The following is a 15,222-nucleotide window of genomic DNA, read 5'->3' as shown; positions in this document are numbered from 1 at the left end:
CATGATTACTTCACCTGTTTCCTTGATTCGTCAAGTGCTTTGTGTTAATTAGGCTCAAATTGTAATAGAAACCAACATATTAAAGTGAAGGAGTAAATATCAAACCAAGGTATTCTTCCTCTATGTCCAACCCCACCCAAGTTTGGAAGGAGAAACTCTTCTTGTCTGCTGGTGTAACTCTTGGGTTCTATTCTGTCCTAAGAGCATCTGAAATTAGTTACATCTGGGAAAACTTTCCAAATGTCCTAGAGACCCGAGTCAGGGTACCTAATGAAGAACCTAGAGAAAATGCATGAGGGAGCGAGGACATTGAGCAGCATCGATGTCAGAGAGAATTTGGATGGTGAAGGAAGAGGAGGGGTCCAGAGAAGTGGCCTCCAGTTTTTGGGGTTCAGTACCTCTATTAGCAAAAATCAGGTATGAGATATACCCTCTCACATCAGATATGTGTATGTTTATCTACTTATAGTTCAATTGTGAATGTATACCATGTCCATCAACATAATTAGAAGAGGATGAGATAACATAAGTATACATAAACATAAATTATAACACTTCTTCCATACACATGCTTTTTATTTTTGCTCCCTATTAAGGAGATGACTGTCCAGAGAATGAGAAGCTTGGTGACATTATGAGTAAAAATTGGGACTCAAAGACAAGCTTGTATAAATTATGCATTGGATGCGATGTAATGATCTTTTAGGACTCTAAGTCAAGTTTTGGATTATATAAAATTATTTTCAGCTCCCATTTATTTTCTTTAAGAGCTTAGAATCGTTGCTCTTGAAAGCAGAAAATGGCCAGCGAGGCTGCACCATTTCCCGCCCCGAGTCAGGGCTGGCAGTGTGGTCGAGCTCTCTCTGTGGCCAGGAAGGCAGCGCCTCCCGAAGGTGCTGGGTGGGGGCTCCTGAGACCACTTACAGTTCACGGTGACCTTGACTCTCCGCACCACTGGGGCCGCCACGTCGTTGGAGGCACTGCACTCGTAGTCCCCCGACTGCTCCCGGGTGATGCCCTGGATTTCCAAATATTCGTCTTCACTCACAAAGCCCACAGCTGCAGGAGAAGGGGTGAGGAAATAGGAAGAAAAACAACAAAGGCACAAACTTAGCAAACCAAGTGTGCAGTGGTTATGTCTGCAGAGCATTGTGCTTATGCTCAGTCCAGATTCTCAGGATGGACTCCAGCTCTCCCGCCTGCCTCCCTTCTACCTCTTATATCATTAGCTTGTCCTCGGTTCCCCAGTGGACCAGGTACAATGTTTGTGTTCCTACCTGGACCAAGCACAGAGTCTGGAGAATTACTGGTCCTCAATAAGTGATGAATAATGTCAATGTTCACCCTCCCCGAATCTCACAAAGCAGTCAGGCTCTGGGTCTGAGATAGGGACCCCCATCCCACCCCTCTAGGTCACCACAGAGCACACCGGGATGTCTGGAGGAACAAATGATAAACCGATTACAAGAAAGTGCTTTGAAGCCCACTTTGAAAGCACTACACACTTGTGGCTTTTCAAACCCTCTTTGAAAGCACTATAGAGTTACCCTATGATTTGCCTGGAGGTCCAGACTCAGAGGATCAGGGCTCTGTTAACACAGTGTGGGGGGCCCATTCTGAGAGGAAGGAAAGAGGCACAGTCCTTCCCCCAGGGCATAAAACCTCTCCATAATGCTGCCTGTATCTGTGATGCAGAAAATAAATATGACAATTAAAAGAAACTGATGTCATACAAAGAATTATGTGTGTGGTATGTAAATAAGGAGAAGAGGGCATCAGAGGATGAGATGGCTGGATGGCATCACTGATGCAATGGATATGAGCTTGGGCAAACTCCGGGAGTTGGTGATGGACAGGGAGGCCTGGTGTGCTGCAGTCCATGGGGTCGCAAAGAGTCAGACACGACTGGGTGCCTGAACAACAATAACGACATGTAAACAATGCTTATATTTGTTCTGTGACGTTGCTAAGATCACCATTTTTATAACGGTAATAGCAGGGGTGATGACAATGACACAGAAGACAATAGCTCTCGCACACAGAAGGACCACTGCCTGCCCAGAGTGGCCGGCACTCCTGGGTCTTGATAAGTCTGTCATCATCCAGACCTAGTCCATCCTGAGCATCCCCCAGCTGTCTTTCTGCCTATGGAACCGGTAGTATACACGGACAGGAGCTCCCCTGCCTGTACCACCTGCGGATAGCATCCGTCACAGCAGGCAAGCAAGAGTCAATCAATTCACAGGAAGAGCCAAGAACATGCTGAAAGTAGCAAGCAGGGCCCCAAAGTCCAGAATCTGAGAAGACAGTCAACATTAGCCCATAGAGACACATGGTCCCCACCAGTAAGCACAGTGCCCTTAATTGTCTCACTGCTCCCTAAGCATCTTTAGGGGAAAGAGCACTAACCTTGAACTGATGAAGGGTGGAGGAAATGAGGAGGAGAGGCTTAAATGAAGAGCTTGTGCTTCCTTTTACATTGCCGTTGTTTATTTGTACCCACCGTGAGCCTACATTTGTCAGATCTTCCCCGCTAGATGCTGTAATTACTGTGCAGAGCATCGCGGACACTAGTGTCACACTTAATATTCCCATTAATTTTAAATGGTGGTCCTTGGTACATATGTGTGGCAATTGGTGTCATATTTTAATTAGGCTTGCCCTACACCATCTGAAATTAATAATAGCTCGAATTACCAGTGTAATTTATAAATTAACAGTGCCGTAGCATTAGGAGATAAATTAGCTCTGGACAGCTGTTTCTGGACTGAGCTCAAGCGTCAGGACAGTGGCTGGTAGGACCTCAGATCTCCTGGGAGGCTGTGATGACACCATCAAAGCAAGGAAACGAAAAGGCGCAGGGTTCCCAGGTCCCTTGTTCTGTCCAACCACAGAGCACGCATCTGGTTTAATGCTACCAATCAAACAGGTTCTTGTGTGACCACAGTAAGACTTACAGGAACCAAACTCCAATGAAACTTGTTATAGGAACATCCAAACGGAGAAGTTGAGGCAGAGAGGGGGATATTGCCATAGGGTGAAATGCAAGGATGTAAATAATAGGGCAATCATAGTAAAAAAAAAAAAAAAATTCTCATGTTTTTTGTGAGAACATTGCGCTACTGTATGTGAAATTTACAATATTAATATCAGGCAATTTTATGTAGGGAAGGAAGTTTGATAGTTTAAGATTTGGGCAAAGTGTACATTTCCTACTGATCTACATCTGTACTACTAGAAGAAGAGAATTACACTAATGTCTTCCTTCAAAAACCAAGGAAGCTTAATTTTACTAACCTGTGTTCTCCAGAACAAATGTAGAATTAGAGAAAAAGTACAGTCACTGAATTTGTTACAATATTGTTTCCCTTGCATGTTTTGCTTTTTTGGCCTCGACGCAAGCGGGATCTCAACTCCCTGACCAGTGACTGAGCCCACACCCCATGCATTGGACGACTCTGCACTGGAAGGCAAAGTCTTAACCACTGGATTGTCAGCAAAGTCCCTACAGTTCAGTTTAGTTCAGTTGCTCAGTTGTGTCCGACTCTTTGCGACCCCAAGTACTGTAGCACGCCAGGCTTCCCTGTCCATTACCAACTCCTGGAGCTTGCTCAAACTCATGTCCATCGCGTCAGTGATGCCAACCAACCATCTCATCTTCTGTCGTTCCCCTTCTCTTCCTGCCTTCAATCTTTCCCAGCATCAGGGTTTTTTCCAATGAGTCACTTCTTCGCATCAGGTGGCCAAAGTATTGGAGTTTTGTCTTCAGCATCAATCCTTCCAATGAATATGCAGGATTCATTTCCTTTAGGATGGACTGGTTGGATCTCCTCGCAGTCCAAGGGACTCTCAAGAGTCTTCTCCAACACCACAGTTTGAAAGCATCAATCCTTTGGTGCTCAGTTTTCTTTATAGTCCAACTCTCACATCCATACATGGCTACTGGAATAAATATAGCCTTGACAAGACAGACCTTTGTCAGCAAAGTAATATCTCTGCTTTTTAATATGCTGTCCAGGTTAGCCATAGCTTTTCTTCCAAGGAGCAAGTGTCCTTTAATTTCATGGCTGAAGTCACCATTTGCAGTGATTTTGGAGCCTAAGAAAATAAAATCTGTCACTATTTCCATTGTGTCCCCATCTATTTGCCATGAAGTGACAGGACTGGATGCCATGCTCTTGGTTTTTTTAATGTTGTGTTTTAAACCAGTTTTTCACTCTCCTCTTTCACTTTCATCAAGAGTCTCTTCAATTCCTCTTCAATTTCTGCCATAAGGGTGGTGTCATCTGTGTATCTGAGGTTATTGATATTTCTCCCAGCAATCTTGATTCCAGCTTGTGCTTCATCTAACTCAGCATTTTGCATGATGCACTCTGCATGTAAGTTAAATAAGCAGGGAGACAATATACAGCCTTGATGAACTCCTTATCCAATTTGGAACCAGTCTGTTGCTCTATGTCCAGTTCTAACTGTTGCTTCTTGACCTACATACAGATTTCTCAGGAGGCAGGATAGGTGGTCTGGTATTCCCATCTCTTGAAGAATTGTCCACAGTTTGTTGTGATCTACACAGTCAAAGACTTTGGCGTAATCAATAAAGCAGAAGTCCCTACACTTCCTGATTAAATTGGGTAAGGCATATGAAAATTAATATGTATAGCTTAAAATGCTTTATACATTTTAGCCTTCATTGTCATATTTTTCATCTTTCTCCCCAAATACTTTTCTTAATTAGAAGCAAAAATATCAAAACCAGAGAGAAAGCTAGTATATATACATATATGGGTTTCCGAGGTGGCTCAGTGGTAAAGAACCTGTCTGCCAATGAAGAGGACACAGATTCAATCCCTGGTCCAGGAAAATCCCCTGGAGAAGGAAATGGCAAACCCACTCTGGTATTCTTACCTGGAAATCCAATGGACAGAGGAGCCTGACAGGCTACAGTCCATGGGGTCGAAAAGACTCAGAGATGACTTAGTGACTAAACATACATACATATACATACAAAACAAATAAAACTCTGAATCACCAGAAATGAGGTAACTATCAGTACTACTTAAACAAGCAAACAGAAAAGGAAAAAAAAAAAAAAACACTTAACTGAAATCTGGATTTATAGAGTTAATGATTCGAGGAAAGTTTTCTTTTAGTAGCATCTGTGCTCTAGCTATGAAATGATCAGTGCTTTGTTGCTCGAATGGATAACTTATAAAAATATTGGAAGAAAGACAAAAAGAAAACAGACCCACAGAGGCAGGACAGAGGCTGAGGTCAGTAGAACTGTATAGAATCATTGTTTGAATAGAGAAGTTTAGTTGCCAGTCATACCTACGAAATCAGAATCTCCTGGGATGAGGAGTCTTAAAAATTCTCATGTATACTCAACGTTGGGAATTAGGGATTTAGGTCAATCCTGTATTTTGTTATGTGGGAAACTGAAGCTTAAAGGAGTCCAGGATCACATGTGTGGACAGAGACAGCACACTAGGTCACAGGATGACCCCACACCTATTAATCCCGCAGCGATGAGTGTTTTCTAAGGGTGGGTTTATGTCTTGTTCACTGGTTTTATTTCCCATGTAATTGAAGTTCTTTAACAGCAGGGGCCAAGTCTTGGGCATTTCTGGCTTTCAAGGCACTCAGAATGTAGTTTACATAATCGGAAGTTTGTCAACCTCTTTTTTCTTTTTATTTATTGCTTCTATGTTATTAATTTTATTTTAACTGGAGAATAATTGTTTTATAATGTTGCGTTGGTTTCCACTGTACACACGTGAATCAGCTATGCTGTGCTGTGCCTCGTCGCGCGGTCCTGTCCGACTCTTTGTGACCCCATGGACTGTAGCCCACCAGGCTCCTCTGTCCATGGGGATTCTCCAGGCAAGAATACTAGAGCGGGTTGCCATACGCTCCTTCAGGGGACCTTCCCAACCCAGGGATCGAACCTGGGTCTCCCACATCACAGGTGGTGGATTCTTTACCATCTGAGCCACCAGTGAAGCCCAAGAATACCGGAATGGATAGCCTGTCCCTTCACCAGGGGATCTTCCTGACCCAGGAGTCAGCTTTAAGTATACATATATCCTCTCCCTCTGGAGCCTCCCTCCCACCCTTCTCCTACCCCACCCCTCGAGGTCATCACAGAGCCGCATGCTGAGTTCCCTGATCTGTACGGCAGGCTTCCACTAGCTATTTATTTTACACATGGCAGTGTGTATGTGTCAACACTACTTTCCCAACTCATCCCACCCTCCCCTCCCCCCACTGTCTATAAGTCTGTTCTCAACATTTGCGTTTCTATTTCTGTCCTAAAAGTAGGTTCATCTGTACCATTTTTCTAGTTTCCACCTACATGCATTAATATACGATACCTACTTTTTTCTTTCTGACTGACTTCACTCTGTATGGCAGGATCTAGGTCCATCCACATCTCTACAAATGACTCAATTTTGCTCCTTTTTATGGCTGAACAATATTCTAATGTATATACGGATCATATCATCCTTATCTATTCACTCTGTTCCCAAACAGCACCACCTTTGGTAATTATTCCTGGCAAAATATTTGTATTTCCTGACTTTAAAAAATATCATCACCACTAGTGTTCTAACAATAGCCTTTCTTCAAATACGTGATTTTAAAAGTTGTATCGAGTGTTTAGTATAATTTATATTTAATCTTGGGGCTGATTATTTCCTTGGGGGATGCATCCTTAATTTAAAAATGGAGATCAATGAGGAAATGTGATTTATCTAACAGAATTTGTTTTGCAACCAACTTTTCAGGAACAGAACTATTTCATTAAGCGGACTCTGACAATCCAAGCAGGGGAAGGAAGCAAATTGGAAACATGATAATTTCATTTCCTGAAGCTCAGAGAAGCTTCATACTCTTCGGAGGACTTAGCTCAGAAGTTTATAAGCCATGGAAGGATGAAAACTGCCCTGGGTAAGTAACACTCCTTTGGAAAAGAAACCCCAAATTTCTGAGTTCATAGATTGGGCTTTGAAATCTGTATAACTGAAAATAATAATAGCCACAGTTATCATTTTTATCTCACCCGAGAAACACTTGTCAAGGAGAACAGCTGTAGCTATTGGAGAGGAGAAGGCACAGCTGTCTCCTTGCTTAATATTTTTATGGCATAAATATGAGTTGAAATAAAAAAATCACTGGACCTCAGAAACTAAGAGAAAAAAAGAGCACAGAATTCTAGAATTCCATATTTGGAATCGTTTAAAAAATTATTTCAACTTCTGTGACTAGTCTAGTCTTAGACTTGTCGAGTCCTAGACTCATCTTCTAGGTTTGTCTGAAAGTGAAAGTCACTCAGTCGTGTCTGACTGTTTGCAACCCCATGGACTACACAGAACCTGGAATTCTCCAGGCCAGAATACTGGAGTAGGTAGCGGTTCCCTTCTCAAGGGGATCTTCCCAACCCAGGGATTGATCCCAGGTCTCCTGCAGGCAGATTCTTCACCAGCTGAGCCACCAGGGAAAACCCACCAGCGAAGATTCGTCTAGTCCTAAACTAGTCCTCTAGACTCTGGTTCCCTCCTCCCTTTTGATTTGCATCAGGAAGTTCCTGTTCAATGCAGACTAGGCTTTGGGGAGAGCTGGGGACAGGTAAGACGGTGTCCCTCCAAGGTGTCTTGATTTTGAGCTGGGCAGTGCTGGAAGAATTGTGCATTGATGGAGGAAGCCATGGTTTTGCTCAGGTGCTGGGAGGTCTGGTCCACAAACACATGGTGATAGAAGCATGGTTAGTATCTTCAACAGCAGCCCTCGAAAGCCAGAGGACTCGTTTGAGGTTTGAGAGAGGAAGTGGTGAGGGCGAAACTAGAGAAGATGTGTTCAGGGAAGACATTAGAGGTGGGTGAGGGTGTTGTGAGATCCAGAGTCAGCAGCTGCCGATGGAGCAAGGAAGCCCTCCTCATCCCCTTCCACCACTCCTGCCGAGAACTCAGAGCAGCCTGGGGCTCCCAGGCCTCAGCCAAAAACCCTTATAGCAGACCCTCACTCTACCTCAGCCTGAAGAGGCAGTGGTGGGGGGCTGCATGGAGGGGGCCTCCGAGAACTAACAAGAGGTAAAGCTGGGGTTTCTCGGCATGGAGATGGGCCCTCAGGGCAATCTTAACCTGGTGCTGGGGGAATCCTGGGGTTGTGGGATCAGGCTGGGGGCCCGTGGGCTCCAGACAAAAGCCACATCTGCTGTGACAGGGCGAGATGTCCACTGTCAAAAGTCATTTCTAAATATTAATACAATGTTTGTTACTGCTGAACAATTAACACAGGAGAGCTTCCGAAGAACTGGTATTCAGCTGGAGCAAAATGGTTGAAGTGTTGATCTCAGCTCTTAGCCCCACTGGCCTTCAGCCACACAGTGGGCAGGGGTGAGTTCCCATGTCTGCACATTGGCCCCTACAGTCATCCTAGCTGATGACTCACTCTGCATTCTTCTGATTCCTCTTCTTTAAAATGGGAAAATGACACCAATGTACAGGGTGGTTGTGAGTATTCGATAAGTATAGTAAAGTACCCAGCATATGGTAACCTCGGAACAACCGGCAGCTCTCATGATTACCCTTACTGACCCACAACTTATATGAGCATACTATAGTACTCCAGATCCTTGATACAGGAGCATCTCAATGTGAAAATGAAAGAATAATCAGATCTCTGCTTTTCCAGGGGGACTGAATCATAATAACTTTACAAACGATTTACCACAGATCCTGGGACCAGAAAGTTCTACTCTGTTCTCTTAAATTAGGAGATTTTGATTTAGAAAATCAAAGTCTTGATTGATTGATTTACAAGGGTTTCAATTCCTGGGGATCCTTTCTTCTAAGAAGGCAGGTGCAGCTGTATAGCCCATGTGAGACCAGCTGGGGTCTTGAGAAGTATCTCTAATTTCACAGCTAAGAATACAAGAACATACATATATACACGTAGATGCATGCTAAGTCACTTCAGGCGTGTCTTACTCTTTTCCACCCTATGGACTGTAGCCTGCCAGGCTCCTCTGTCCATGGGATTCTCCAGGCAAGAATACTTGCCTGTAGGTTGCCATTTCCTTCTCCAGGGCATTTTCCCAACCTAGGGACCAAATCCCCATCTCTTACATCTCTTGCACTGGCAATTACCATGTTGGAGATTACTAACATAGCCACATGGGAAGCGCCCCCACCCCACCAACATATGTGTGTGTGTGTGTGTGTGTGTATATATATATATATATATATATATATTCATACATACATACACACACATATGCACACATTAGAGGCTTCCCAGGTGGCTCAGTGGTAAAGAACCTGCCTGCTAATACAGGAGACCCAGGAGACATGGGTTCAATCTTCCTGGGTTGGAAAGATCCCCTGGAGGAGGAAATGGCAACCCACTTCAATACTCTTGCCTGGAAAATCCCATGGACAGAGGCACCTGGCGGGGCTCAGTCCTTGGGGTCACAAAGAGTCAGACATGACTGAGCATGCGCATGTGCACACACACACACACACACACACACATATACACACGTATGTATTTTTCTTGACCTTTCCTTTGGATGCAGATAGCTTGGCTGGTAGAAAGGAGAGTCTAACAATCTCTCTAAGAATGCGTGAATGTCAAAGATCTCTTCAGGGAAAAGTTCTGAATTTTTCCTGCTCTTGTGCTGAGGTACAGCTTCAAACACAGAACGTTATGCATCAAACGTTACGCATCAAACGTTACGCATCAAACACAGAACGTTATGCATCAAACACAGGGGCCAGTGCTGGGGACTGGGGTGGGATGAGTTTTCCAGAGTCTCTGGTTCCCATTACAGGAGAGGAACCCTCCCTAAACGCACCCGCATTGGTTACTGGGGAGAAGGAGCTGCAGTCCCCGCCCATGCCTGCCTGCCAGGCTAGAGTCGTCACTACTGCCGGTGGACTTCTCTGAGACTTGGAAACATCTCATTTCCCACAGCATCCCCATTCAGACAACAGAGTCCCCCAAACCTTCAAATTAACCTCTTAAACTGATTCCATCATAAAGCAGTAATAAGAAATCCAATTAAATTTACATAAACTGATTCAACTGTAAATTGCATAACTATCTCTCAACCTATTGATCTACTTATCTATGTACCCTCCATCTAACTACATATCTATCATCTATATATCTATCAATCTATCTGCATACCTACCTATCTAGAGATAAAGGTAACAGCAAAACATATATTAAGAACTCATGTGACAGCTGAAACCAAATGTATGGTTGTGAAAACATATGAATATGCATACATGAAATATATTTTATGGATATATAAAAAGAAAAGGGAATTCCCTTAATTTTTAAAGTGGGACATTTTCTAGGAATCATCTTTACATTTGTATTGAGAAGGAGCTGCAAACAAAACACAATTATGTGAAAGTGACCCCTTCGCACTCCACCGCACCAGGTCCCATATATCTCTGAGGCTCATCCCTTCCTTTAACAACAAGCTGTTTTTGCAGACCCGGCTCCAGCAACTGGTTGGGCTCTTGGAGTTGTGTGCCCCTCTGCTGCCTGCCTTTTCACGAGGAACCCCAGCTCAGGTTTGCATGCAGACCGTCTATTACGGGGGATGGTTTCAAAGTTAGAAAATGCACAGCTGGAGGTTTAGAGTTTGCAGCTTGATGTCTGGAACCTGGATGTTTGCAATGGTGCAGCTGATGGCTGCTAAAAAAATAAAAAATAAAAAAAATAAGTGAAGGAATCAGCTTTTGATTTGTAAACTCAGCCAATTTGATCTGAAAGACATTGATAGAGGATAAATATAGAACTCCGCAGTGTCATATTACCTCGAACGTCGGCTCTTTGCTTTCTCTTTTTCTAAATCCCTAGAGATATAAGCCAGGAATGAGGGCTGTGGGATTTGAAGTTGCTTTGAAAATCCTTGTCCAGATTAATTTAATGGATTTTTTTAAAAAAGATTCTTAATGGGTTAAGGTTCCAGGCTCTATTATGCACACAAATGGTCAGAAGTCCACTTGCAGGGGGTCACTGCAGCCGCCTCATCCTGAGTTGCCTTGAGAAAGCAGGGCTGTCTGTGCTTTAGCCATGAAGATGATTTCTGGATTAAGAGCAGAATTTTTTATCTGAAAACTAGAACTCCAACCCTACGGGTTTCTGAAGCTACGGAAATGACATCATGCACGTATGCCTCTGTGTGTGTGTGTGTGTTTTTAACAAAAGATTCTATTTCTTTCTGAAAAGAGGTCTAAAAGGAGTACAGAACCCAGAAAGATTCATATTGACCCCTCTATGGTCCTATGGTTCATCTAACAGTGACTGCACGGAACCAAGTCTCTATCAACCTCCAGTCTTACAAAGAAAAATGAAAAAACTTCTTAAAATATAACTGATGATCAGAAGAAGGAATAACTCTAGGAGTAAAGCACAGCCTTGTGTATATGTTAAATATTTTGTAGAGGATGGAAAGTGAAGTAACTTATAAATCATCCTTTTGAAGAACAGGCATGCAGATCTGAGCAGTGCTTTGTTCACTAAACAAGAGGAGTTCTCCTCCCACCCAGACTTAGGAGGAAAGAAGTGTAGTGGGCAGGGTTCTGTTCCTTCCCTGAGACCCACGACCACTGGAGGCCAATGAGAGGCCTGCTGGACACGGAGGGAGCACTGGTGATGTACCAAGCAAACAGGCTGTGAAAACATCCCGCCTGGGGGAAGGGAGAGAGAAGAAAGCCCGGGATGGGGTCAGATTTATAGTTAAAATAATCTAGTGAATAAATTCAGATCAGATCCTGAGAGGAAGCTGCAAGTGTCAACAATGTTGGAGCTGGAAATGCCAGCCTGCATTTCCGGTTGGCCCAGAGAGGAGATAGGGACACAGGCTACCCACAAGGGTGGGAGAAAGCCTGAGGATGTAGGATTATTTGGGTCCAGTGAGAAAGGGAGGCATGGTGAAAATCTTTGTTTACACTAGATTTGATTATAGGCTTTGAACATATTTAGGGCTTCCCTGGGGCTTCCCTGGGGCTTCCCTAGGGGCTCAGAGGTTAAAGCGTCTGCCTCCAATGAGGGAAACCAGGTTTGATCCCTGGGTCAGGAAGATCCCCTGGAGAAGGAAATGGCAACCCACTCCAGTATTCTTGCCTGGAGAATCCCATGGTCAGAGGAGCTTGGTAGGCTACAGTACACGGGGTCGCAAAGAGCTGGACACGACTAAGCGACTTCACTTTCACTTTGTAGCTCAGCTGGTAAAGAATCTGCCTGCAATGCCAGAGACCCCAACTCAATTCCTGGGTTGGGAAGATCCACTGGAGAAGGGGTAGGCTACCCACTCCAGTATTCTTGGGCTTCCCTGGTGCCTCAGCTGGTAAAGAAGCTGCCTGCAATGCGGAAGACCTGGGTTTGATCCCTGGGTTGGGAAGATCCCCTGGAAAAGGGATCGGCTACCCACTCCAGTATTCTCACCTGAAGAATTCCACGGACTATGTGGCCCATGGGGTCGCAAAGAGTTGGACACGACTGAGCGACTTTCACTATCACTTTTGAATATATTTAACATAATATAATCATCTTTGCAAGTAGTTCTCAAAATCTACCCACCACCAAATCTACCTGCTACTGAATCACTGGCTGAGATGCGTGCACAACCCTGCCTGGCTGTCTGGGACCGCCTCCCTCCTCGGCTCCGAGTGGAACTCCACACACAGGTGGGCCTTCAGTCCCATCACGTAGAAGTGAAGAGAGGTGGAGGAAAAAGAGGAGCTTATTTACTCTTTCATCGGTTCTACTGCTAAGGTTTCCTTCCATCTCTCTTCATCTCACACAAAATCTAAACATAGGCATGCACACCTGCGTGCGGATGGAACACAATGTAAGAAAACAAGACAACTATGATTTGTCAGGACAAACTCAGTGCTTTTGAGCCCTCATTATGGCTCTTTCTTTTAGGAATTATGCAGCCTTGAGTAAACTGCTGAGCCCCAGTTCCCTTGTTAGTGACATGTGGAAATGCTTTTATTCCTTCTTCCTAGGTTGGGTCTGAGAACTGTATGAGAGATACTGAGCAAATTCTTTTTAGATCCTTCACAGAAGGATCTAAAAGAGTCAGGAAGAACAGATTCTAGGAGCAATTTGGCAATTTGATGGCATCTTATAAAGTCCCCTCCTCAGCTCTCCTCTATCTCTTCCCCTTGGTCAATCTATACTCTGAATCCCGTGTCTACAGTTTAAATGACCAGTTCTACTCCCAATGTCCATGTCCATGTCAGCATCCCAGGACAATCTGCTGACCTTTGTTCCTGGAACTGCCAGGATAACACCCCTCATGTGTCTCCCAGACACCCCAGGCTGAGCCATCATTCACCCCTCAAACCTGCACTTACCCTGCGTCTGCTAATCTCTGCTGGTGGTGGGGCTTCTTCCCCATTCTCCCAGGATAAAATAGAGTCACATTTAATTACTACTTTTTCACTCATTCCCTCTCTTCCATCAACAAATCTAGTTGTTTTTACCTCCTTTATAGTTTTCAAATCTATTTTCTTCTTTCTCTCATACTGTTAACTGTGTTAACTCAATGCCAGTTACCTACTCTGGATTATTACAATCCCTTCTCCACTGTTACCCTTTCCTCCGGGTTATCATATTTAGTATTGATCCCCAAACGATCGCAAAACCAAAACAAAACAAACCTCACCTCCCCCACCCTTAGCACCTTGTCCTGCTCCGCTCCTCTCTCTGAGCTGGCTCTCATCCATGTCTTTAGATTCTGTTCCCAGCTCCTTTCTCCCCCCACCCACTAGATGCACCATGAAGTTCCTACAGACTGAGTTGTTTATCTGTGCTTTGCATCCTCTTCTTTTTTGCCTTCAAAACCATCTTAGATAATCACTCCTTTGGGAACCCTTTCTTGCAATCAAAATTCCTTACCTCCTCTCTACAGTTTATTTATTTATTTATTTGCCTCTAGTGTTGTACCAATCACAGTGCATTGTTATATAATTGCATGTGTTTACCCCACTCGAATTTATAAGACAGAAGGGGATTTTATTTATCTTTAGCCCCAATATGTATGGCGGCATTGAACACACAGAAGTTGCCGAATGATCATATGGTCAAGACTGAATGAATGAAGTAACTGACTATAATTCTGGTGGCTAGTCTGGCTCTTGTAATGAACTATTCAAACCTTCTTTGGTGACTTTTAAGAAACCAGCAGATATCTTTTAAGTTTAATATTTCTTTTGATACAGAACTGGACACATAAAGAGTGTCCTTGATGTGTCCTAATCTCCTAAGGTTAAATAATTTTATTGCACATTTCCTAAGGGGGAACTAAAAAGCCTTCATCAAGCGAGACCTGGAGTGAATAAGAAAAGAGCTTGGTTGTCCATCTCCACAAATACCCCTCATTAAAAGCTCTTGGAGCTCAGGCCCCTGCTTCCTCCGAATGAGTTAGGATGCAGCAGGTTTCAGAAGTGTCTAATCAGAAGTGTCGCAGAGAGTCTTCTTATGGCATCATCAATTGGGCTGCATTTTTTCCCGAGTGGAATCAGCTTGGTGATTCAGCTCTGTCTATACGCAATTAGCAGTGGAATGATTGCAGAGAACGTGATTAGGCTCTCTACCTTCCTGGAATGGGCAGGCAGGGAAAAAGTGCTGCCGTCCACACAAAACAGGCCTCTGCAGAGCCACCGGCAGCCTCCGCAGCAGAAACACTAACAGGCGCTAAGATAAGAGCTCTAGGCAAGGAATGGAAGCTGGCAACAGGGATGTGGACACAAGCAAGGACTTGAACTTGAACTTGACCTAATAGGGAAAAACCATGCTGGAGCATCAAAACCTCCCTGAAAAACCTCAGCACCTGCTTCAAGGGGGTTGACACCTACAGTGCACAGAGATGCACGTGACCTCCCTGGCCCTTCCCTTCTCTGGAGCCCTGAGCTCTGCTTGCCCTGAGGGCGCTGAGTTCTTTCCCTCTCTGCCTCTCTTCAGCTGCTCTGCTTAGATGGCGTTAACTCCCAGCCCCCTGGTTCCCTTCCAACCTAGTCACTCTTTTCCTTTCCCACAACCCCAAGACACGGGATAGAGGAATGCTTTTGTTTGATGACATTGGTCCTTGAAGTGAAAAATCTAACAACAGTAACTGAGGGAGAACAAGTTATTCTTTATTTCTGTTCTAATTCTCTTCTTCAGCAGACTAACTACCACATCTGAGACCCGACTGCT

At 44.2% G+C, this 15,222-nt stretch overlaps 1 protein-coding gene across 5 annotated transcripts in view; it reads right to left on the bottom strand.

Moving 5' to 3' along the window:
- NTM (neurotrimin) overlaps positions 1–15,222 on the bottom strand; it is a 925,228-nt gene that overhangs the window by 23,522 nt on the left and 886,484 nt on the right. For all 5 annotated transcript variants that reach the window (XM_061157527.1, XM_061157564.1, XM_061157536.1 and 2 more), the window contains one exon: positions 925–1,059. In XM_061157527.1, coding sequence (XP_061013510.1) covers positions 925–1,059 — 135 coding nt within the window. The remainder of the gene's footprint in view (positions 1–924; positions 1,060–15,222) is intronic.

Source organism: Dama dama, chromosome 2 (genome assembly GCF_033118175.1).
Source record: "Dama dama isolate Ldn47 chromosome 2, ASM3311817v1, whole genome shotgun sequence".
In the NCBI taxonomy this organism is placed as follows: Eukaryota; Metazoa; Chordata; class Mammalia; order Artiodactyla; family Cervidae; genus Dama; species Dama dama.
Note: the sequence above shows the minus strand (reverse complement) of the source record. Positions and strands in the feature narration are given on the sequence as shown.